Raw genomic sequence first — 23,993 nt, 5'->3', positions numbered from 1 at the left:
AGGAAGTAACGTCACGACCGTGGATCGAGTGGAGACGTCGGAGGAACACCTACTCGCCGAGCAGCGGCGCTGCTACACCGCCACCTAGCGGCCGCGGCCATCTCTGCAGCTTAGACCCGACGGTCACGATGCGGCTGGACAGTATTCATAGAAAAGAAAAGAAAGGCACCACTGGGCAAAGCAAAACTACGCCTTTATGTAATACATGTGGTTGTTATAATCCTACCAATGCTTTCTGATTGTTGTTTACATATATGATCATGATATAGCTAAGGTCTTGTCTTTTGTAAATGGATTGTGACGTATTTTCTTGTGTGAATAAAGTTTGTCTGAAAATCAGACCGTGCAAAGCAGCAGAAGTGAACATCAGATTGTTTACATGGTGTCAGAACCTTTCTTATTAGAAAAATAAAAGGTTCCCACTTCACTGTGAAAATGATGATATCTTATGTTGTTAGCAGTCGCCTCATATAAAGAAAATTGTGGACTCGATTCCAGGCCTGATCCTACTGTATGGCACATGCAATGGTTTTCTTCAAGCACTCTGGTTTCCTCCCACAGTCCAAAAACATGTATGAAGGTCCCTAGGTTTGCATGCAGTGACCTGGCAGCTTTCCCATGATGTTCTGGCCCATGTTTAAGCTGGAATCAGTTCCAGCTTCCTCGCGACCTTGAGTATATAAAGACGTATAGGAGGTTGATGTATGCTTATTATCCAAAAATCTTCAAAACGCTCTGGATATGTTTTATCTAGAATGCCCACACTGTTCCCTGGTCTGAACCAATGTGGAAAAGAAATACAAGCTTCCTACACCAGTCTGCAGCTTCCACTGACAATTTTATCATGAGACATAAACAGAATACACACTGGACAGCTGTTGCAAAGTAGATTCCGCCACAGAACTTTTAAATCCATGCTGAGGGAAAATTGCATAGCCTGTTGGATGATTGGGGTGGTATTTTACCAGCTGGGAACTGGGAAAGATAATAAACTTTGATTACCCACTGCAAGGATTCATGAGAATTATGAAGGCTCATGCATTCAATGGATTTTTTCTTTAATCAATATACCATATGATGATTTTCGCCCCACTATTTTGGTTGATTACAGATGCCAGTACTAATATATGTTGACGAAATGTGTAATGACTTTTACTTAAATGACCAATACTGTTAGTCATGTTTGCAAACAATGTTAGCCACTAACATCCACTCTTCTGATAAATTTGTCCCTCGTCCTTCACACTAAATGCAAGATCACAACAATATGTGATGACGTTAACCTGCACACAACCTGCACCCAAGGACTTTGCATCACACACTGTGTGAGGCTTTTAGCCATTTGCCAGAATTTAAGCATGACTAAATCAGCGTACCTGGTAAAATGAAGATTAAATAAATGAAAATGAATAAATACATATTCATCTTAATTTCGCAACATTGATGGTACTTTCTTTTTTAAACTTTTTTTGGTCTGCATTGGGGATGTGCTGATATTATTGCACATATGAATAAATCATGGATAGCTTGAAAAAGAGTCACGGGTACTAACCAAGACGGCTATTATCAATCAACCAAATGATACAATTACTGAGGAGACCAACTCAGTCATGCCTCGAATAATACCTGAAAGTAAAAGCATAAGGCTGGATCAGTGAACTCACAGGCAGAAAGCCAAAGAATAAATCATCCTTTGGTTCTCTAACCTCCAACAAATAACAACTGTGTATCAATCAATAATAAAAAATAAAAAAAATCTATTATATTTCTTTTTCAGGTAATAAATACCTAATTCCTATACAATTATATAATTTATCTGGAAAGAAATGAGTCTGAAATACATGAAACACACCATAAAAACATAAACAAAATACATCAACCCACGGAAAGCCCCATAAGGCACCGTATATATTACCTGGAGAAAAAGCACTGTAGTTTAAAATCCGGTCGGAAATTAAATTGGTGTGTGTTGATGTTGTGCCATCCAGAAACCCCACACAAAGCATGTGGCATCAACCATTTTGTCAGGAGTTTAGTCAAATTCTAGAATCCAAGCATAGCTAAAAGCATCATATTCAGGAATGTGAATATTTTCAATTCATTTATGGATCATTTAAAAGTAAAGTAGGTGCTGTCCAAGACTGGTTGTTGTCTATAAATCAAATGACAAAATCGCTGAGTGTAACCAGCTCAGACAAGCCTTGAAAAATCCCGACAAGTTAGACCATGAGGACGTATCAGTGGCTGCTCAGACAGAAAGCTCAGACAGAAAGTCAAATGTTGAATCATTCCTTATTCTCACTGACCGCTCACAAATAACATCAAACAACCAAGAAAAAAAATTATTACACTTTTTTTTATTTAGCTATCATTCTTAAATTGTTTTGTTTTAATAGATTTTTCCTCAAGAAGAAATGAGTCTGAAATCCATGAAACATACCATAAAAAAAAAGAATGAAATACAATACCCTGCTGAAAGGAATACTGCCAAGAGACTTCACGTATTTAACCAGGGCAAGAGGCAGTTTAGTTTGAAAGACTTTCCTAAATTAAACTGAAGGTCATGGGCGTACCATATTAGGAAGCTGATAGAGCCAGCATATGTTTTTACCAAAAGGGTAGAATATTTCATTTGGAAAATATTAGCTACTCCTGAGTTCTTACATTTTACAACTTCATTGTCTGACTCATTGGATGTTACTGGTGAAATGTCACGAGTTTGTTTGTGTGGTGAAACATCTTGTACAATTCTTATCAGATGAACTTTATTGCATTGCATGGTTATTTGAAACAAACACACACACACACACACACACACAGACACAGACACAGACACACACACACACACACACACACACACACACACACACACACACACACACACACACACACACACACACACACACACACACCCTGCCAAGCTGATAGCTGTCATCAGAGAGAAAGTTTGCAGCAAAGCACAGTCAGGAGTTGTGTTAATTAAAGGGCCAACACAGTGAAGAGCAGAACGGTTCAAAATATTTATTTGAAGTACAAATATGACGATACCAAGGGAGGTTGAAGGGACAATTAAATGGTGTTCCAGCATTTTAAATTAGTTGCCATAACAAGAGGCACAGAGCCAGTGAGCATAAAGGGAGCCTGCCTGTGTTCAGGGCTGCTGGAGCCGAATTTCTCCCTGTGGAAACAAAAAGGAACACAGAATTTATCATGGGCACAAATTACAAATCATATTCTCCACTCAGTAGAAACAATTACCATAAAAAAAATAACAGTTTAAACAGACCTAAAGTGAGGGAAATTATTAAAATAGGCTTTGTAATTTCTTTCTAAAGACATACCTCTCAGCTCCAGCAGGACATCTCCTTCATACCGCGCTAGTCCTACAGCGTGTCTCTGTTCAGCGTCCAGCTCTGCCCACTGCTCCTCAGTGACAGCCCACGCCTGCTCTGCACTGAGCCACGACAACTGAACCGCACTAAACACCACCTGTCATGCACACACCAACACAAATAATTTTCTGTTATACAGACAGGAATGCGGAATAAAATATAACACGGCATGTAACACTGCATGCCTTTGGTTTTCACGTCTCTCCACTGTTTCCAGAAGAAGCAGGAACATTGGAAGTTCAGTAATTTACTCAAAAAAAAAAAAACCTTTACTTATACTTTACTAAAGGTCTATGCAGTAGATTTCAAGGTGCAGGGTGAGCCTCCACTGGGCACCCCCATAGAATTTCAAGGATAGCGCAGCAGCAATTGAAATCTGGGGTTCAAGAAAAAGCCTTTCTCCAACATGTTTAGTTTTTCCTTTTATTTTTTGATTTGAATAATTGTAATACGTGTAAAGAAGAGAAATTGAATAAACAAGCTTCAGTATAAAACTGCAACAGTTTCTATAGGTGGATATTAAAAAGTCTAAAAGAAAGTGTAAAGAGCAAAACGAGCACTCTCGGCACACAGTAATAATTACATTTGGCTTGACTTTGAAAACTTCTGTTCTACTGCATTACAACAACCGATTCATTCAAGGGCAGCGATGTTGACTTTTGTTTTGATCAGGAACCTTCAGCACCTGTGCTACAGTTGGCATGTAATAGCATATCATTCATTGGTACATTAACAAAAGCCTTTCTTAGTATGCATATTGTTTAAAACCCGTTGACATTGAGGCAATTAAATACCAAAACTTGTGAGCCCAAATGAGAAAGGCTACACCAGCACAGTAACGGAACCAAGTGACAAATGCGTTGCACACAGATTCATCAATGCGCCTGAACCTTACTTGCACTTGTCGATTTCAACCTTGACTTCCCGCCACAGTTGACACACAAAACCATGTGAAAATGTGTTGCGAATTCAATGATTTAGGATTATTTTAATCACATAAAGACTTCCTTCATCAATGAATGCACTGAAGGTGGTCAACAAGGTGTGTAATCACACGTCTGTTTGTTTTCTGAAGCTTCTGCTGCATCACTGTGATCGGTATGACGGGAACAGGGAGAAACGTTCTCTGGTCATCTTAAAAAAGCTCGGTCAGGGATTAAATGTTCAATGAATTTAAGGCTCATCCTCATTTATATATTCGTTCTTTGCATCATACTGACGTTGAATTTGTTTTGGGCTGCTCGTGATGATGGCGCACAGATTGATAAGATGATATTGAACTGGTACTCCATGTTAAAAAAAAAAAGACCCCAGGTGTAGCAAACACAGGTCGTTCTTTGCTGTACTGATGACCTGCACTGAGGTCATTTTAATATGTTGGCATCTCATTAAGCAAACATGTAAAGAGAAAGAAACATTGTTCAGCATAATACACTCCAAAACATCACTAACACACTAATAATGAACTTTAAATAGAAATATCGTTTGGATGGTGGGGCTGTCTTCCAGCCAGAAGGTCGAATTTATGATAGAACGTCACTGTATGGATTTTGCATGTAAATACATAGAATTTCTGTAGGTACTCCAGCAGACTCCCAGAGTCCTGACATTCTTGATATGTGAAGTGGGCCTAAGCTGGCTATAGGTTTGAAAATGACCTTTCATAAATGGAGCGCTGCCTTTTGTCTGATTACCAGCTATGACAGGCCCTGGGACGTGGACCCTACAGACGAGGGGGTGGATAAAGTTGGCTTCCTTATCGCATCAGAATTCACTGCAATGTTGTTACGCTGCATTGAAACATATTGTATAGTGGTGAGCGAGTCTATGAATGTGTTCAGTATTGAATTTAAATATGTATAAATAACCAAACATGTGCTTGGAAGTTTATCTATGTTTTCTTTGTGATTGTGATTTATTCATGTTAATAGTGATGGCCCTAACACGCAATTGAATTGATAATCACCGTCTCTGCTGTAATGACACCCTAGTATGACATACAGATATTTTTTTGTCATAGTTCACTTCATCAGGCCTGTACTATGTGGAGTTTATCACTTGGCAGTCATGAGTTTATGAAGTTCTTCACTTATTTTTAAGCAATTCTCAGAGACAAAAATCCATTTCATAGTCGCCACAGATGTTTCATCAAGCACAGCGTCCTCAAAACCTGTAGTTTCTCTCCATCAGATCTCACTGAGCTGACTTCAAAAGTTTCTTCATTAAAATCAGCAACACGTCCATTAGATCCACTCATGTTTAGACAGGATTGTCCTGCTAATTAACTTCTTTGTACAATATGTGATCTGTCTATATACAGACTGATATGACAGGCTTTTAAATACATATGTGGAGATATATGATTTTTACCATTTACAAACTTATTTTATATTATCTGTTTATTTCTTACATGATAGAAAACATTGAAAAAGGCAAGTATGGGATTATTTACACAGAAATGATTGCTTTCACAAAAAAAAGTTTTTAAGTTGTTTGAAATATAGACTGCTGTGGAGTTGTACAATTTTCAATATTGCTGCCGGCATAAATGCATCTCCCATTTATTAGTATGTTATGAAACACCTACATAATCAAAACCCCACATGTGGTTTAAACTCCCAGAGTGTCTGAGGGGAACTGTCAGCTCAATAAGATCAGGACTTTAAACTGCAGTTTACTGCAGCCTGCCAGTGAATTAAATCTGTTTTGCTCAGTTTGCTCCTCTATTGCAATTTTTATGATATTTTTCACCAATTAATGTGTTATTTTGTTTACCTTATTTATTGATTTTTGCTCTTTCTTTAATGTTTCATTTATGTGTTGTTGTTTTTTTTCCAAGTTAAGCTTCTTGATTTTTTTCTAGTCTGGATGGTGCCATAATGAAAAACTGCCTTTATTTGTTTTTCAAAATACAACGAATCCATGTGTTCTGCCTAGTTAGGTGCCGAATTAGCAAGCGAGAATGCACCCGGCTTGAAAAGTATGTCACCTATTTTTTTATTACTAGTATGAAAATAAATGCTGAAACACAAAGCAACTAAAAGTAGAAAGAATATTGTTTGTGGGACATTTTCTTAAGTCGCACATGCAATTGAATGTGCAGCCCCTGTAATTATATTTTTCTGCTTTATTCAGATGTGACTTTATGACAGAGTGCCAGAGAGTCTATCGGCAACTACATAACATTTATATTCAACCTCAACCAATACCATGGATTGGACATATAGTAACCTGCCTGTACCCGAAGTAAGCAACCTGAGAATGACAACAGAAACTCACCGCCATCTTTTTTGGTGACATCAGGGCGAGAGCTGCAGGGATGATTCCCTCCACTTGTTCTTGTAACAGAGCTGACAGCGCCATATCCGGCAGGCCCACTGCACACACAAACACTGCGGTCAGATAATTAATGTTTCTCATTTCAGGTAGTAGGGAGGGTTTAAAAAAAAAAAAACTTTTCCTCCTCACTCTCAAGGTTTACCCTTGAGGGGTGTTTTTAATTGTGCCTATCCATCCAAGAGCTGCCATATCATTTTCCCACAGTCTTCACTCTTTAAAAATCCATTCTAAGAGAGTTGATAAAAATAAAAATAAAAAAAAGTTTTCACCTCTGGGGATATTATGCACTACTGTACCTGCCATCGTCCCAATTTCGGTGAAAACTTCTGGTCCCCAAGCACTGACTGGACCAAAGGCCTCCAGTCTAGACAAACAGCTTGTCAAGGCCTCCATCTGCTGTTCTGTGCACGGAAGGACGGTCTCCCGTAGGAACAGGACAGCCGTGCTGCAGTTTTGAGGAAAACATTCAGGACTTTACCTTCCTCGGTGGAAAGCTTTCATGAGGTAAGTATCGCTCAGTGTTCTGCTGACTCCACATGGATAGCACCTGTTTCTTGGATTGCCTACGTTGTCTTTATTTCTTTTTAAAACCACAAGCAAGTAACTCTGTAATGTTGTGGTTTGGTTTTGATTATTGTTCTCATTTTTACAGGGCACACAAGAAAGTGTGTTTTGTTTTTTTTACAGCATGTATGCAGTTTGGTAATATTTCTTTTTGTTCATGATAAGCCTGCTTTTGAATAATTTCTGATGTGATCGCACACTACTTGGATTTTTAATAATATTCCTGAGGCTCTATGAGTTCTTTCTTCCTTGATGGCTTTGAAAAATATATATTGAATATTATGCGCTGGATATCACAGCATATAGCAAATTATGTAATTATTAACCAATTGTTTGACTGACCTGAGGTTGTAAGGGCTCAATCTTTTGATCTCTGAGGGTTGTAAACCACAGATCAGGTGCCCAAATGTTGCCAGATGAACAGCTGACAACTGCTCCACTTTGAGTTTTTGTTTCCGCATCACACTTAAAATGACTGCTCTCATCTGAAATGACAAACAGGAACATTTACTACATATCTAAAGGCATAGTTAAGCACCCAAAACTAATTCTGGCATTTGTTTTAAATGCATGACAAGACAGTTTGTGCTTGAATCACCTTTCTGTGGCTCCAGTCAGTAAGAGTTCCCAAATGTGCCAACACACCGGGATCAGTCAGGTTGGTATCCTGCAGCTCTCGCTCTCCCATTTCAGTCACCAGCGAGCCCAGAGCCAGTACTCGGTCTCCTCCCAGCTCTCTCACTGGACTGAAGGACTGGGATGAAGAAATAAGAGCAGGATCAATGAAATGGGATTTAATTTACTTTGATTCAGATTACATTTCTAAGGGTGTTTCATTTTACTAAGGTATAGAATGTATGAAGAAAGCTGGACTCAACATAGTCTCCATTTCCACTGCTCAGCAGACGGCGTACAAATCTACATCTCAACCAAATCCATCACCCCAACCTGCAAACATGGATGCAAAACAACTTTCTACAACTAAACTACAATAAGTAGACATAATAACCATCAGCCCCATATCCCCCCCAAAAGACCCTGACAAATTCCCCCTGACCATCAACAACCCCACCCTCTCCCCATCACCTCACATCCGTGATCTTGGAATTATTCTCGACAGCAATCTCACCTTTGAAAAACATATGAACCAGATAACCCGGACTGCCTTCTTTCACATCAGAAACATCACCAATATCCACAAGTCACTCTCCTTCCTTGCTGCTGAAATCCTCATCCACGCTTTCATCACTTCCAAAATTTATCATTGCAACAGCATTCTCTGCAGCTCATCTTCAAAAGTCCTGAATAAACTCCAGTACATCCAGAACTCTGCTGCCCGCATTCCCACCCACTCCAACTCCCGTGATCACATCAGCCCCGTCCTCCAAAACCTCCACTGGCTCCTTGTCCGACAACGCATCCCGTTCAAAGTCCTCCTCCTGACCCACAAAGACCTCCATAGTGAAGCCCCCCCACTCCTCAGAGACCTGCTCCATCACTATACTCCCTCGCCTTCGATCCTCAGATGCAAACCTTCTTTCCCTCCCACTCAGAAACGCAAACACCAACAACCAAACACCAAACCTGGGGCGACAGAGCCTTCTACATACCCCCCCCCCCCCCCCCCCCCCCCCCCCCCATACACACACACACACACACACACACACACACACACACACACACACACACACACGGGAGCTCCTTGCCCCAACGCATCCGTGACTGTACTGACGTCAACACTTTTAATTCACTCATCAAGACTTACCGTTTCTCCATTTAATTGTATGCTTGTTGATTTTATAATATGATGATGAGTATCTTAAAAAGCACTTCAAAAATAAAATGTGTTGTTGTTTATTTTATTTTTTGAAGTGTGTGACTGAACGACTGCAGAGCAATGCAGGCTGATGGGGTGATTCAGATTGTTCTTAACTCACCCAAACAATGTCTGCATATACCACGGCAGAGAACAAGTTGTATTTGTGTGGAAGGGGAACATGATGTGCTGGTGCCTTGAGGGTGGAAGATTACAGAACATGATGTGTTGTGTACTTTTACTGACCGGCCTGAGTTTCACCCACAGTGACCGGCGCTGCTCAGAGATCAGAGAGGAATCCTGACCAAACACCTCCACACACTGCTTCAGCTCCTGCTCTGACATCCTGCTGAGCTGTGTGGATGTCCATGCTGAAGGAATCGTCCCTCGAATGTCTGCACAGCTTGGTACTGGCACTGCTCGAATAGAGTACAAGTGTAATCAGTTAGTTTCTGCAAGACCAACTGACAATCATCCTCTGCATTGTGGCCAATTGATATCCATTCAACATCCATTCAACTCAAGTTACTGTCTGTCACAGTATATTTTGAAGGTATTAGAATCATTCACTGAACTTTTTGCCCTCCTGTGTTTTGCTTTCACGATCCCTCGAAGCAGACTCTGAGTCTGCTGTCTCAGGCGATACTGGTCCATACACTGAGCAACACACACTCCACCAACAAGGCTGTCCTCCCAGTGCCTTTGACCCTCCAGGACCTGCTCCACTATGTCTTTATTCAGCACTGTCTGTGCATTGGAGACACACATTAGTTATTCATGCTGGTCAAGGCATGTATCAGGAAACCAGTAGAGGAAAAATTAAAGTAATGATTTGCCTGGGTTGATGATTTTGCGTGCTTACCAGCGGGATGGAGTTCATCTGCTTTGTTGATAGTGCAAACACCAGTCTGCCCAAATGTTCAACGTCCTCAACTTGCCATTTGGATGGTTCACTGGCAAACAAGCACACATACCCTGTGATTACTGTTGCTTTATCTAGTTCACGTCATACTGTAACCACACTGCCGGATTTTTACTATCAGGCATGTACAGAAGCTCTTCTACCATGCCCTGCAATGTGGAGGACATTCTGTTTTCGACACTCTTATGAGTCAGTACATTCATGGGGTGTGAGGATTTTCAGACTTTCTTTTAATCACGCTTTGACTTCCAGAATGAAAACGTCCATCTGTCTGTCATTTGGCCTGATGCTTTGGCTCAGATTGAAATAGCTATCGGATGAATGGCTATTAGTTCTTCATGGTCCTCAGACAATAATTTCCGGTCCACCACAGAGCCAACATTTGTTGATTTGAGGAAAATTATCTTAACAACTGCCTGATGGATTGCCATGAAATGTGAAACAGACATTCATGTCGCTCTCAGGATCGACGATAATAACTCCACAATTACCTTGTCATCTGGTGCCATCGCTGGGCTGAAATCTTCATTTTTTCAAGACTTCATTTCATAATCAAGGGCATGCAAAACTATTTAGGTTTGCATCAGCCTCAGCTGTGCTCTGTGTTGGTGAATTAGTCTTCGACAAATCTCAGCACGCCATCTCATTTAAGTTATAAACTGCGCTTGTCTAACAGTGAACACAGCAAACACTGCATGTCCTAAAGAAGCATCTTATCAGGTTATTTAGCATTGCACAGCAAACCTTTGCAATAGACAGCCTCACTGAGGAGTCAATGTTGTTAATTGTGTCCAAAATTAAACATTGCACATTTGTATGTACTATTTTAAGAGATAAAACATGTTCACACTATCATTGAGTGAACATGCAGTGCACTGTGAGGGTCCAGATGGTGTTCAGAAAACATTATGTGGAGTGTGAATTGCTGAACGCTTCAAGTATTCAGAGGCCACTGTCTTGGCTAAGAAGTAAAAGGAGCTGCAGCTGTTGTAGAGATAAATGGAAAATATTCAGATTGTGCCCAAAAGTAGTGCAGAGTTTTCCTATGTGAAATTATTAACGGTTTGAGAAAACTGAACTACAAATAAAAAGCTGCCTGAAGTTTTGGTGAGTAATAAATAAATCTACAGCAGTCTCAGATAGGGGAACTATATCTGGTAGCCTATAATATATTTTGGTGGAGTACTGCAAGCACAAATTGTGGGAGGCAGAACTTATTCTCAGGAGAGTTCATGGACAGAAATTGAAACATTTCTCGGAATTCCAAAGACATCAATTCTCAGTCTTTCAAATAAATGGTCAATTAGCAAAAAAAACAAAACTGATTGAAATGCCAGCAAATTAAAAGTCCTTCATGTTTAGTGCAAATTTGATTCACCAGTCAGTCATTTAAATGTTGTTCTTTCTCTGGTCTTGTAAATGTCCCTTAATCATCTATTAAACATATTTTACTGTAGTTTATAAGTGTAGATACCTGGTTCACTTGTAATAAGCAATAAGGATATACATATCATCCTTATTATGATTTATAGTATGTTTTTCCTCATATATTTTGATTTCAATCCTGCTGCATGTATACAGGCACTACATCAGAAAATAAATAATGAAAATGCTGAAATAAATCTACTGTTCACATGTTATTGATTCAGCTGTCAAGGCTCGGTCCCCTGCAGATGTGTTGCTTTACCCGAGGAGGTCTTTCTCCGTGATCAGGGCACTAATATCTCTTAGAGCCTTTTTAGGAAGACAGAAACTTCTCATCTCCTCCAGACGCAGAGCGAGAGCCCCTCTGTCCACCAACTCCAAACTGTCACGGTCCAAGAACGGCAGCAGAGGCCCCAGGGCATCCAGAAGGGTGCCGTCAATCAGCCCCTCAGCCAGACGGGATCCCTGTGCAGTATCACATGCAGAGAGTGAGTCTTGGATAACCAGGATTTCACACTGAAATGACTTCAGTTGTGTGAAAGCTGCTGAGAGGATGAGGCGGGTTATCTCTTGGATCTCGCTCTCCTCCTGCTCGGCTCGCTATGAGCTTGTATATTCCCATTTCAAAAGGCTGATCAAACAAACATTTCGTCTTTTACCCACATTACAATGTCAAGACCAAAGAAATACATGAGTCACCATCTCTGACTCAAAGCCCAGATTCAAGTCGGCAAAAAATAGCTCGCCTGAGCTCCAGTTTGCTTTTAATTCTCATGGTGGTTGTTTATCATTTTAATTACCCTGAGGTTAATGTAGGTTTTCTATTTTCAATTTAATCATGTTTGGAAATTTAGCAGCAGTTGGTTTAACGCTGTTCCACTGAGATACATTACACAGAATCACATCTTGCTTATTTTGCACAATATCTAGTAAACGCAGTAGAAAGTTAGAGCTCATATTTTACCTGCTCAGTGATCGTCTTCTCAGCTAAATTAGTCTGTTTGTAATGCGGCAGTTTGAGGAAATCAGTGAAGTGAGTGTGAATGTGGTCTAGTACAGCTGTGAAGGATTCATTTGAGAGTTTCTCTATCATCGTCACTCTGGAAAACAAAGCAGAGATGAATATATTATTATGTTTGGATAAGATGGGAAGCATCTATTTAAAGTAAGGAGTTAAAAGGCTAATAATAAAATAGATATTTAATATTTACGGCAACGTTGCAGCAAACCCAGGACTCAAAGCAATGATGTTGAGTATAGGCTGTTTCCTCAGTTCTTCCACAATACATTTTCTCTGCAAACACAACCAAGCAAAACATAGTTTTAAGTTGTTAGTCATGGAAACATCGTATGATTTGTTTGACAGAGCTTTTGTGACTATATGAGAGACTTGTGTGTGAGAGTTGGATGGCTTTGAAGCTTCTCTCTCACCAGAGCAGGTCGCGTGCTTCCAGGCAGCTCACTAACAAACTGAAGCATCTCTGAAAAATCCGTATCATTACTCCAGAGTCTCAAAAAGTCACAAGTCATTCCACCTGCAATACGACCCAGATCCCTACAAGTAAAACAAAGAGAATTATTTAGATTGTTTATTGAATGACACTCCCATCTACAAATGACTGCTGTTGCATCTCTTTATTTGGAGTTTTACCTCCAGGTAATAGGTAAAATTAATTGTTGATTAAAACTATGCATGTGAATATCTTGGCTCCGTAAGTCAAACGTACCTCACTGATTGGCTGGTAATGTTTTTAAATTTTCGGGCCATGTTAAACAAAAACTGAGCCTATCAAGAAAAAGAAAACGTGTCAGTGTCAGTATCAGTATCAGCACATTGAGTCTTCCTTAAATGAAGAACACCTTAATGTAAAATAAAACTAAACATGCTGTAGTGATGAACCAACCAATAAGTATTTCCTCACTTAAATTTTCATTTCTCTGCAGGCTGTTCCTAAAAAGCTGATATGCAATGATTCATTACAAGCACTAAAGAAGCCACTTGAGTTTTGTCATTCAGTAGCTTAATAGTAATTATTGTCCTGCTGGTGTGTCCAACAGCTCCTTTCACAAGCAACACATTACAATAGACAATTTGATGCTTCTTTAGCCGTAAAACTGTATAGATCTATTTTCTTTCTCATTTCTATCAAGACAACAATCACAAGGTGCTGGAGCATAAAGTAAACACCATACAGAGTAAACCCTAAATGTCTCCAGTCGATCACCCACACACACACTCACACACCAACACTTGAGAGCGGGGATGGTAACTGTGATCTGTCAGGGGAACAAAAATGGTATCCTTTTGGAGGGTGAAATAATGACTAAGCAGTCCTACCAAACATATATAATGGAATTATGTCATGAGACACTCTTTTAGATATACAGTATCAGTACAATTATAGAATCATTATTTAATTTTGTTAAAATTACCCTCCTCTTCTCTTAACCCGTTAAATCAATAATATATTAATTTATTAACTCACAGGCCACAAAGAATGGGTATTTTAAGCCTTCAGTTGCAAGTGTCCTTGTGCATTTAACAAGCGTTTGTTTTCATTATTCAACCATCTTCTATACACCTTTACCCAATTTGAGAGTGCAGGGGGAAGTTACAATGCTAGTGTCAGGAAGGCCACTGAGAGAAGCTTCAGGAGGGAACAAATCAGGGAGGCGGAGGGAGATTCGTTTTCTCTTTGTATAATCTTTTAGAGTAAATTATGATAAAAATGTAATAAGTGGAGGGTAAAAAAAAAAAAATTATGAAAACATGCAGTATTTGATTTTAAGTTATTGTCAATGTAAAGAGTTGAATTAGGATTATGAAAAAAACTTTAGTGCAAAATTGCAAGTTTAATGGTTGTGACAGTTACAGACTATTCTTTAAAGACTTACCTGATCTTTTAATTGAAAGCTTCTATCTGCACAAGATGAGTTACTTTTTGTTTTTTACCTATTAATGTCAACAGCTGATAACAACAGTGTCCTTAAATGTCATTAACATTCAAGGCCTCTGGAATGTGAGATTGTGGCTGAAAAAAAAAACCCCATGCAGACATAAAGAGAATGTGTTTAAACCTGGAAACGTTGCACCTCTGTACGTACTGTCTCTGAATCACGGCATTTCTAAATCAAATCAATCCGCTGCTCTCATGAAGGAATAAAGTTTATGTTTAATGTCAAAAGAGATTGAGGCAAAATGCCGTTTGTTTGTATTCCAGTTCAATTTCTTGCCATAACACGAAAGTACAGAGCAGTAAACTTTTTCACAGCTGCTGGCCACAAATGTCATGTGAATATTGAACAACAGTAAACATGCTGGTGTTGGCATCGTGAATATTCAAAGCTAACAGATTTTCACTTTGTCCAACAGATTCCGTATTTTCCCTCAATAACATCATCCAAAAGCATTCATGCTTATCTTTCCAGTGGGAGCTCTTATTCTACTCTCTTATGTAAACCAAAGTCAACACACAATGGCTTTGGTTTACATAATATCCACAGAATTTACCAGGCAAATTAACAGGGAGCCAGCTGCTCACCACACTGCAAGTAAAATCTACAGAGCAGAATTGATTTCTGGGGAAACTCGAAATCACACTTGATACGGTCTCACCTTTTTTTTGCTAAATCATTTAGCATGAATTAGCCAAGGATTGATATTCAGTGTCACAGTGCAGAATACTTCAGTGTCATTACCAAGTGAAAAGGGCAATCTTTATTGATTTGACTGAGGTCTCGTTAGGCTGAGAACAGGTGGTGAAAGCAGGCAAATACAGTCTTGGCTGTGACAAAATCCCTTTAAGGTAGCCATTATTAATTTATGCTACACTCCTCCGCACTATTGTACTACATCCAAACTAATTAGCTTGATGGCAGCTGATGTGAATGGAGTATTAATATCCCGAAACGTTCCGAAGCATATCCAATGAGTTGAAGATGAACAGGAGCGAAAACCGAAGCTGGTAGCATTTTCTTCTTTAGAAAAAGAACTGGCAAGCTTTTGTTGTCATATCAATGCAACATTAAACAGCACACAAAGGTATATCAAAGTAAAAAAGTGCACCTGCTGCGGAGACCAGTGTATGTGTCCGGCCATGTTGATGTCCCTTAAAATGGTTTCACCATCCACTGCCTGTATCAGTTTCCTCAGAGGGACAAATGGCAGAATACAGTTTACCTGTTGTGAGATGTTCCTCAAGTCTCCTTGGAGAGCCTGTTAACAAGAAAAACAAGATCAGTAAAATATAACTTAACAGTCCAAGAATTCAATGCTATAAAGGCAATGACAAAAGTTTGTTGGTAGCTCAAATGAGCAGTGCAAAACTATCAAAAAGAGAAATGTCAATCTATTCATTCATCTTCTATACTGCTTAATCATGTGCAGTGTCACGGGACGCTGGAGCCAATCTCTGCTTAATACAGGCGAGGGCAGGAAACACCCTGGACAGGTCATTAGTCCATCACAGGACAAGCACACAGAGATAAACATTCACACACATTCACATTCACACCTTGGGGCGATTTAGGGTCACAAATGAACCCCACACACATGTTTTTGTTAGTTTAGTTTGTAGGAGTATAGGATTAAAAACAGCAACGTTCATGAGAGCTCCTCACCCCAATGAAGACCAACATCTACTGAACCTCCCTCAACTTGTGAGCCACATCCAAATGATAAGAAATAAGACTAGAAAAGTGAGAAGTGATATACAAAAGAAACACAGCACCATCACCTCCTGCACTGCATTGTATAGCATGGCTCTGTGGCCAGGCTTAAGCTCAGTTAGCAACGTTCTCCAGCACTGACAGTGGGCAGCTCCACTGAGCTCAGACCACTGGAGGTCTCTGAGCACAGCAGGGGAGAGGCCAGAGTGTAAAGGCTTCAGTCGGCACAGTTTTTCCATGGTGAGCTGGCAGGGGCAGAAAAACACAGAGGTTGGTAGGTATTCAGAACAAACGTTCCTCTAAAATGTCAACTTACATTGGTTTCCTTTGAAATCTTGGATAACATTTGAAATGCCTGAAAAGAGTGTTGAAAACATGATGAGGAAAATGAAGTGAAAAGACATTTAAATATCTTCTTCGATGGAAATCATATTTTAAATTATACAGATTTCAGGCAAGGTTAGCTTTGCTTCTCAATGATAAGGGCTTATGTATAATAATAAAGTCTTGGAGAAAAGATACATATTTGAAGTTTATCTAAACGTCATTAGTTTTACACCATTTTAAATGAGTCAGATGAAAAATTGACCGAAAAGTGAAAAGAGAAATCCTGTTCCCTGCTGACCTGTGCTGCAGAGTACGATTGTAACCCTGGTTGGGACAGGAGTTCAACGAGTTGTTGTGAGGGGAGAGACAGCAGGAAGGATGATCCTAACTGGAGCAGCAGACCACTCAGAGCAGAAAGCTCTGGAGGAGCCAGGCTGCTGACATTTAGTGTCTGAATTGCTGGAATCAGCCAGGATGACAACTGTCAATGAAACACAGTCACACAGAGCCCGTCAGACATGCTGTGAAATAACATTGACAGAAGAAACGCTGTGATTCAGGATGTTAGAGCTTTAGGTTTTTCACCCTGCCGCTGGCACTGATGAGCCCTTTCGCCATGCACTGAGACAGCTGCTGCCAGAGGCCCGAGGACACAGCTCGGTCCTGGAGGTATGAACCCAGGTCTGCTGGATCCAGGTAGCATGCCAGGACTCCTAATCTGCAGAAGTCATTTCTCTTTAGCTTTCTGATCATTAAAAATGAAAAGTTAAAAGTTTCAATTAAAATGTTTAATGGTTGTTAATCACAAACAATAAACCTCAAAGCAATAAAGATAATATCTATAGCTTCAGGAGGGATTTGATGTCTTTTTTTCCCCACACCTTTCATTGCACTATATGTTCTGACCTTTATGAGTTGGTTTAATGCTGACGTTCTCATTCTCATTCTCATAAAAGTAACTCTTAAACTGCTGGTGATCTTTGCAAAATTGCAAAAGCCCCGAGAGAGCAGAGAAAGGGAGTTTTGTAAATGGAATTCACTTATATAGCACCTTTTTGCTGAGAGCAGCCCCAAAGCACTTTACATGATTCATCACATTCACCCATTCACACACACCATTGGAGGCTGCAGCCTGAAAGGCGCTGTCACTCCAATGGGAGCAGTGTCTTGCCCAAGGACACATCAGCATGTAGGCAGGCAGAAATGGGAATTGAACCTGCAACCTTCAGGTTAGGAGACGACCGCTCTACCAACCGAACTATGCATATACTCTACAGTAGTCATAACGGTAGCCACAAGACTTCCACAGTATGACTGTTCATTCACAAACAAGATTTCCTCACAAATCTGTACCACGAGCTTCTCATTATAAAAAAGATTTAATATCTACACCAATATCAAAGAACTGCCAGATATCAAAGGTTGAAGTTATAATGGAAAAAAAGGAAGGAGCCTCTCCCTTCACATTTTTTTTAAATAATTCTACAGCCATGGAATCAATTGAAATCCAGTTGTAAAAGGGTTAACTAATCACCTTTGAGGACTTTATAGCTGTCTTAACACACCGAAAAGGACCAGATAACGCACCCTGTCACCATGGTAACTCATTGTTGATTCCTGCAATCATTGTTTCTTTGCTAAAAACCTTCATCCATCCATATGTAATCTTCGATCCAACTTCTATACTCACTCCAACAATTTGTGCTCACAGCAGTAAAATTCAACCAGGGATTTTCTCACTGTGAGGAGACAGTGCTAACCACTACTCCACTTTAAACTATGCAACATGAACACCAAGTCTGAAAGTATTAAAAAAAAAAGGCATTGCAGATTTTTTAACAGTACATAAAAGGATTCAACAACTCAAATAACCTCAGGGGTGTTCTCTACACTGAGTGTCATTGAAAACAAACTTTTATAAAGTTCTAGAGAAGGCCCACGGCCCAGCGTTTGACAGAACCCACTCTGCACACTGGGTCATGTTTCCCTTATTTTATTTGCATTTATTGCCTCCTGCTTGTTTTGTAAATGTCCAGACTGTCCTGTCAGACTCACAGTCCAACTGATACACAGTGCCAGTTTGTGTTCTTATCTCTGAATCTTATTTTGGTTTGACTAAACTTTTCTGGACTTTGCCTTTTGTCCTCTCTTATTTTCAAGTTTAGTCATGCTACTTGCTCCTACTCTTCTGGTTAGATGTTTTTAATTAAATTTTTTTTTGAAGTGTACATGGTCTGACACAGCCATGCTTGGTACACTCAGGATTTAGTATAAAGCTTCTTTCTTCTCAATTTTATTTCTTCAACTGTGTTACAATGAATTTTATTCTAATAATGCAGCAATCATAATAATTCCTTCAATTCATCTCTTTTTATCTCTTCATTTTACTCTTTAAAAATATTTGAAGAACTAAATCATGCTGGTGTAGGATGCCCCCCTGAAAGCCTATATTTCCTGCTCCAGCAGTGGGAAAAAAAAAAGTATTTTCTTCATCAGTTCATAACTGATAGAACGTCCGGTACTTCTCAGTAATCATAAACATATACAAGCATGAATAGATACAGTATGAACACAAGTATTCGGGTCCTACCTCAGTACATTATCACTAGTAAGATTCTTCTTACTAAAGAGGGTCCGGAGCACATGGCGTCCCCTCACACCATCCAGGCTGCCATTGCCTAGCAACTCCACCAGAGGTGTAAGCTGAAGGCGACAACAAATTAAATGCTTTAAAAATTGAAAAGAAAAATCGCTTCACATGCAGGTGTTTCATGGTGAGGTTCTGTACAATTTGTCATAAAGTTTAAGCTTTAAATTTGTAAAATGGCCTCTGACCTGTTGTGATGTCAGTTGCTGAAAGTGACTGACTGGTAGATATGGCAAAAGTGGGAGGATGGAAGTGAGGAAGTATGGCGGCCATGTCGAAACGTCTCCCACCACACTGGACTGTAGGAGCCTATGAACAAAGGCTTTTTTCTGCAGTGACTTCATCCCTGAACTGTGGTCACGAATAGCCATCAAGCTAAAGGTCAACATAGAAGCGGTCAGTATGTGAATACAGAGAAATATAGTATTTGATTATTTGTTGTGAAGGTGACAAACTTACACACTGTCGTTGACAATGAGAGAGGCCGGGAAATTCATGATGTCAGAAACAGACATGAAGGGGATGAACTGAGAAAGGTCTATAAAGAGCTCCGGTGTCACTCTTGGGAACTTATGGATGAAAGCGGCAGTCATTGTTTCCATGGCCTGCAGCTCTTTTTGAGAAGCCTGACAGAGAAAAGAGAACAAAATGGTGGGGGAGGAATGTTGGTTCAATATTGTCCTCTTCAACTATGCATGAGTTGTGACACCAAGACAAATAAAATGGCTATGGCACAAAACGTTGCAGTAAATAGCCTTATCCTTGTATCGGTGTATGTTTCTACATAACAAACCTGGCTGGTTTCAACTTGAAGTTGGTCCCAGCTCTGATGCATATGAGATAGGAATCTTTTCACTGCATCTTTTTCAGCAGACATCACCAGGGTACGAATACTGTCTCGTGGCATCTGGAGGTACTCCTGATCAGATAAAGTGATTTACAGTGAGCCAGTCTGCAGTGAAAAGTCAAACGTGAATATAACTGCACAGTACCTGCAGCAAAACCCTGAGAGCAGATGAATTATCATCCCGCTGGATGAGGTCCCACAGGACAGGCTGATACAATAAAAGAAACAGGTTATTCACTCAGCATGAGTGCGTGCGTGCGTGCGTGCGTGCGTGCGTGCGTGCGTGCGTGCGTGCGTGCGTGCGTGCGTGCGTGCGTGCGTGCGTGCGTGCGTGCAGTCTTACACTGAAGCAACTCAGCAGGTCCTCTTTTACGGTGGCGTTCTGCTCTCTGCGCAGAAAGACCCCCACTGTGTGAAGGACACTTGTGGAGGCTTCTGGCTGCAGCGCAGCCCAAGACGTGTTGTCCAAGAGGCTGGAGAGCAAGATGGCCTGACCTAGGCCCTGTCTCGCTTCTCTTTCGCCTTCATCCAGTCCTGAAGAAAGGCCCACCATGAAGTCCAACACCCGCAACACGTACCCCAGCGCCACTAAATATCCTTCACGCTCTCCTCCCTCCACTTCACACACACTCAGCTTGTGCAGAACTTCTACCAGCATTGGAGCTGGATCCACACACAGCTGTGATGTGTCAAACTCATATGGTGCGGGAAGCATGTCAAAAAACTTCTGCAGGAAGCACTTTCTCGCCTCCTGCTCTGCCTGCAGGTCACCACAGGCATCAGCAAACTGAGGCTTTATTCTCAACAGGTGATGGTAGACCGTGTCGTTAAGACAAATGTACTCCCTGAATCCATGTGTCTGTTGACAGAGCTCCAGCAGGGTTGAGTTGGTGAATTGATTAACAGTCCACTCCCTGAAGTGACAATTCTCGACAATGGTGTCATCATCGGAGATGTTGTGCATCTTGGAGCAGTATGCTGCACCCCAGCTGCCCTCGGGCAAGGACTGATGCGAGTCAGGGGAGTTTCTTCCACACAGAGCTGAGATCAAGACTGAGTTGTTGGGAAGGAAGCAGTGTCTGAAAGCTTGGGCACTGAGAGACCTGCTGCCCAACTGAGCCAGACAGTTCTCACTGAGCCCTGGGTTCAATATGATCTCACCTGAGAGCTGCACACACAGGTCATCTATACTTGTGTGGTTGGGAAAGTGATAATCCTTTGCCACTGAAGCCTGAAAACAGTAAAATATCAATCAGTTGACATACAGCTGGTGGATATTTTGGTATAATATAAATGAAGCACCAGATTAGTATGTATTCAGTACACTGTAATTCTTTGGCTTCTTGTGCCAGCTTCCTAGAGAACAAGCAAACGCTCAGTCATCCAAAAACTGATCCATTACCTGATGTGCTCTCTCCAGCCAGAAAGATGAGTTGGCACACACTGTGTTATTGAATTCATGGGCAAAGAACTCACTGCAGACATGGACCCAAAGAAAGTCTTCTTCAGCAGCTGACAGGTACCAAGCTGCGTCGGTGCATGTAGCATGGAGGTCGAGCCCCATCTGAGCTGCAGCAGGATTATTTGTCCCATTCTCACTTTCAAATAGCTTACAATAGAGAAAAACTGTGAAGTTGGAGACACCAGTCAAGCCTGGAATCGATTCATTACATGCTGCCTCCAGAATTTCTGTTGAAAAGAAATCCATCTCTTTCTCCAGGTTGAAGATTTCTCCTGTTGTTTGCGACCGCCTACGAGGTGTGGTGGCGGGTTCCAGAAGGTGCTTTTTTGTGGACATTTTATGTGAAGAGGGAGCTGTTTTCCGAGATGACTCAGCTGATCTCAGCTCATCTCCTCTACTTGAGGGGCAGAACAGGAATGGAAGCGAGCTTGGGAGACCCTGAGAGCTGATGCCCAAGGCCTGAGTGTTCCACATCACATTGTGTCTTATACCCCTAGAGATGTATGAACCAAACAAGGGTTGCAATGTGAGTTTGTTTGGCAACATTTCACTGTCATATAAATAAAATGCAATCATTCAAAGTCAGCCATATCTCCACACGATAGCTTACCAAAGGATCAGCTGTCTTAAATCACCTTCAAAAAGATCAGAGAGAAGCAAATATTAGCTGGTTGAAAATCAAAGTATAGTACATGAGTGTTGCGATACGTGACCGGAAGCTCCTGCAGTACACAACTGAGGCTGATGTAACAGTGCAGCTCAGCTAACAATGCCCAAGATATAATGTTACTGACGGGACGGCATTGAGAGGATAAAGAGATTAGCTGGGCTAACAACAGAAGCTTTCACTGGCCGGGATGATTATAAAGATTTTAAAGCAGTGTCAGTCACTGTCATGTTCTGGGCTGCATGTGCCAGGTGAATCCAGGGCCAAGCTAATACGGTTCCTAATGAGACAGTTTCCGGGTGAATAACACTAAATAAAATCACAGTAAGATTCTGTATTTACCAAATATATATTTTAATAAACATGTCAGTTCAATGCTTCTCTCTAATAGTTCCCTAAAGAAGAGTACTTCATGAACTATGAATGTCGTGTGCTTGTCTTTATTCAGTTGATAGCATGAATGTCATTCAAGAATTTCTAGCTGAAATTTGTTTATCCTCTTATGGAAGATGTTTAACATAATCAAATTGAATGCCAATGGGCTCCAGCCTCCTATAACATGAGGCCATATCTGTTCTACGTACTCACCAATGGAGCACCTGCCCTGAGTGTTGGGCTGAGGCACATCCACCAAATTGCTGACGTCATCAAGCAGCGCCATGGTAACTCGTGACACCTTCTTCCTCAGGTTACCATAGACAGAGTTCCCCACCCTGTGCAGAAAGCCAGTCCGCAGCCCGTCCAGACTCTGCACCAGAGCTAAGTTTTTCTGCGCCAGGTGCCCCCCTCGTTCTCCTCCACCTGAACGTGATAAAGCCTGCAGCAGAAAGCTCTGCATGGAGTCTGGGTCATCTTCTGCAGCCAAAGGATCATCCATAGACACATTTGCAGACAAACCATCCTTCTTTATAGCCTCAGGAGGCAAGCTGAAAGGCTTTAAACGCCCCACAGGGCTGGAGCCTTTACTGTGTTCAGCTGCTTCCCCTGCTGGGTGTAAACTGACCACAGGCTTCCAGTTGCGTGTTTCAAGGAACTGCAACAGCTGCTGAAGCCAGCTGACACTGAACGTGCAGTCATTACGGCCTTTCAGTGCACAGATGAAGCCTTGTAGGCCAGCACTAGCCTGCCCATACGTCCCACTGACCAGAGCCTGAAGTGCAGCCTCCAGCACAGCACTAACAGTCCTCCAGTTCTGTGATAAGAAACTGAGGAGAGGCCTGTGAGGTTGCCGCTCTGATATAGTGATAATACTTTGGAGGAGGCCCAAAAACCCATCCCAGTGTGGGCTTCCCCTCAGGGACAAAAACCAGTCTTGCACTCTGACACTGGGTCGCGGCGGCACGCGGCCATTCCACTGGTTCAGAGCAGCGTTCCCTTCAGACTGGAGGAAGAAATGCAGCACCTTCTCCCACAGCTGCTCCTCATCTGGATCGGCCGGTGCCTCCTCCAACTCAGCGCCCATCTCCTGAAGATACAGAGAGATGTTGTAGAGGAAGCCGGAGAGACGGTGTCTGTCAATTGGTTTGTTTAATGACGCTAGGTTCTTGCTGGGAAACAGCCCAAGACTTTTTAAGCTCCCCATAAAATTCCTCATCCATGTGGGCACAGGTTGGTCCTTGTTTGTAGCTGGGGGAGCCCATTGTGAATTAAAACCACCACCCCTACTCCATTTTGATATGATCTCCTTCAAAAGGGCATCTCTCTGGCCCTCCTTTCCACCACCTAAAACAGCCCCAACAGAGATAGTCTGAGTCAGCTATCTGTGACAAACATGCAACAGTAAACCAACAGATATTGTGTCTTGGTTCAGCACTCACTTGTCTTCTCGGGGGCTCCTTGTCCCAGCAAAATTGCACAAACTATTAAGCTTGCAAATTTAACACTCGCAATCCCTGACCCTGTCTGTGCCATCTTCAT

The 23,993-nt window shown here is 41.2% G+C and overlaps 1 protein-coding gene across 1 annotated transcript; it reads right to left on the bottom strand.

Annotated features, from left to right (window-relative positions):
* Positions 1-3,089: 3,089 nt before the first annotated feature.
* LOC308126528 (stereocilin) lies at positions 3,090-23,993 on the bottom strand (the record flags this gene model as incomplete). The annotated part of the gene is made up of 29 exons (XM_080491023.1): positions 3,090-3,178; positions 3,342-3,489; positions 6,672-6,769; positions 7,028-7,176; positions 7,638-7,780; positions 7,894-8,049; positions 9,358-9,527; positions 9,687-9,858; positions 9,974-10,064; positions 11,721-11,923; positions 12,423-12,558; positions 12,670-12,752; positions 12,890-13,013; positions 13,186-13,244; positions 15,525-15,674; positions 16,195-16,371; positions 16,443-16,481; positions 16,752-16,934; positions 17,039-17,171; positions 19,044-19,156; positions 19,289-19,475; positions 19,560-19,726; positions 19,894-20,019; positions 20,093-20,155; positions 20,291-21,178; positions 21,350-21,902; positions 22,020-22,044; positions 22,665-23,798; positions 23,894-23,993. The coding sequence occupies 29 exons, from the start codon at positions 23,991-23,993 to the stop codon at positions 3,090-3,092; spliced, it is 5,859 nt and encodes a 1,952-aa protein (XP_080347149.1).

Source organism: Lipophrys pholis, assembly GCF_963383615.2.
Source record: "Lipophrys pholis genome assembly, chromosome: 2".
Taxonomy (NCBI): domain Eukaryota; kingdom Metazoa; phylum Chordata; class Actinopteri; order Blenniiformes; family Blenniidae; genus Lipophrys; species Lipophrys pholis.
The sequence above is the reverse complement of the archived record's forward strand: the minus strand, read 5'-3'. Positions and strand labels throughout refer to the sequence as shown.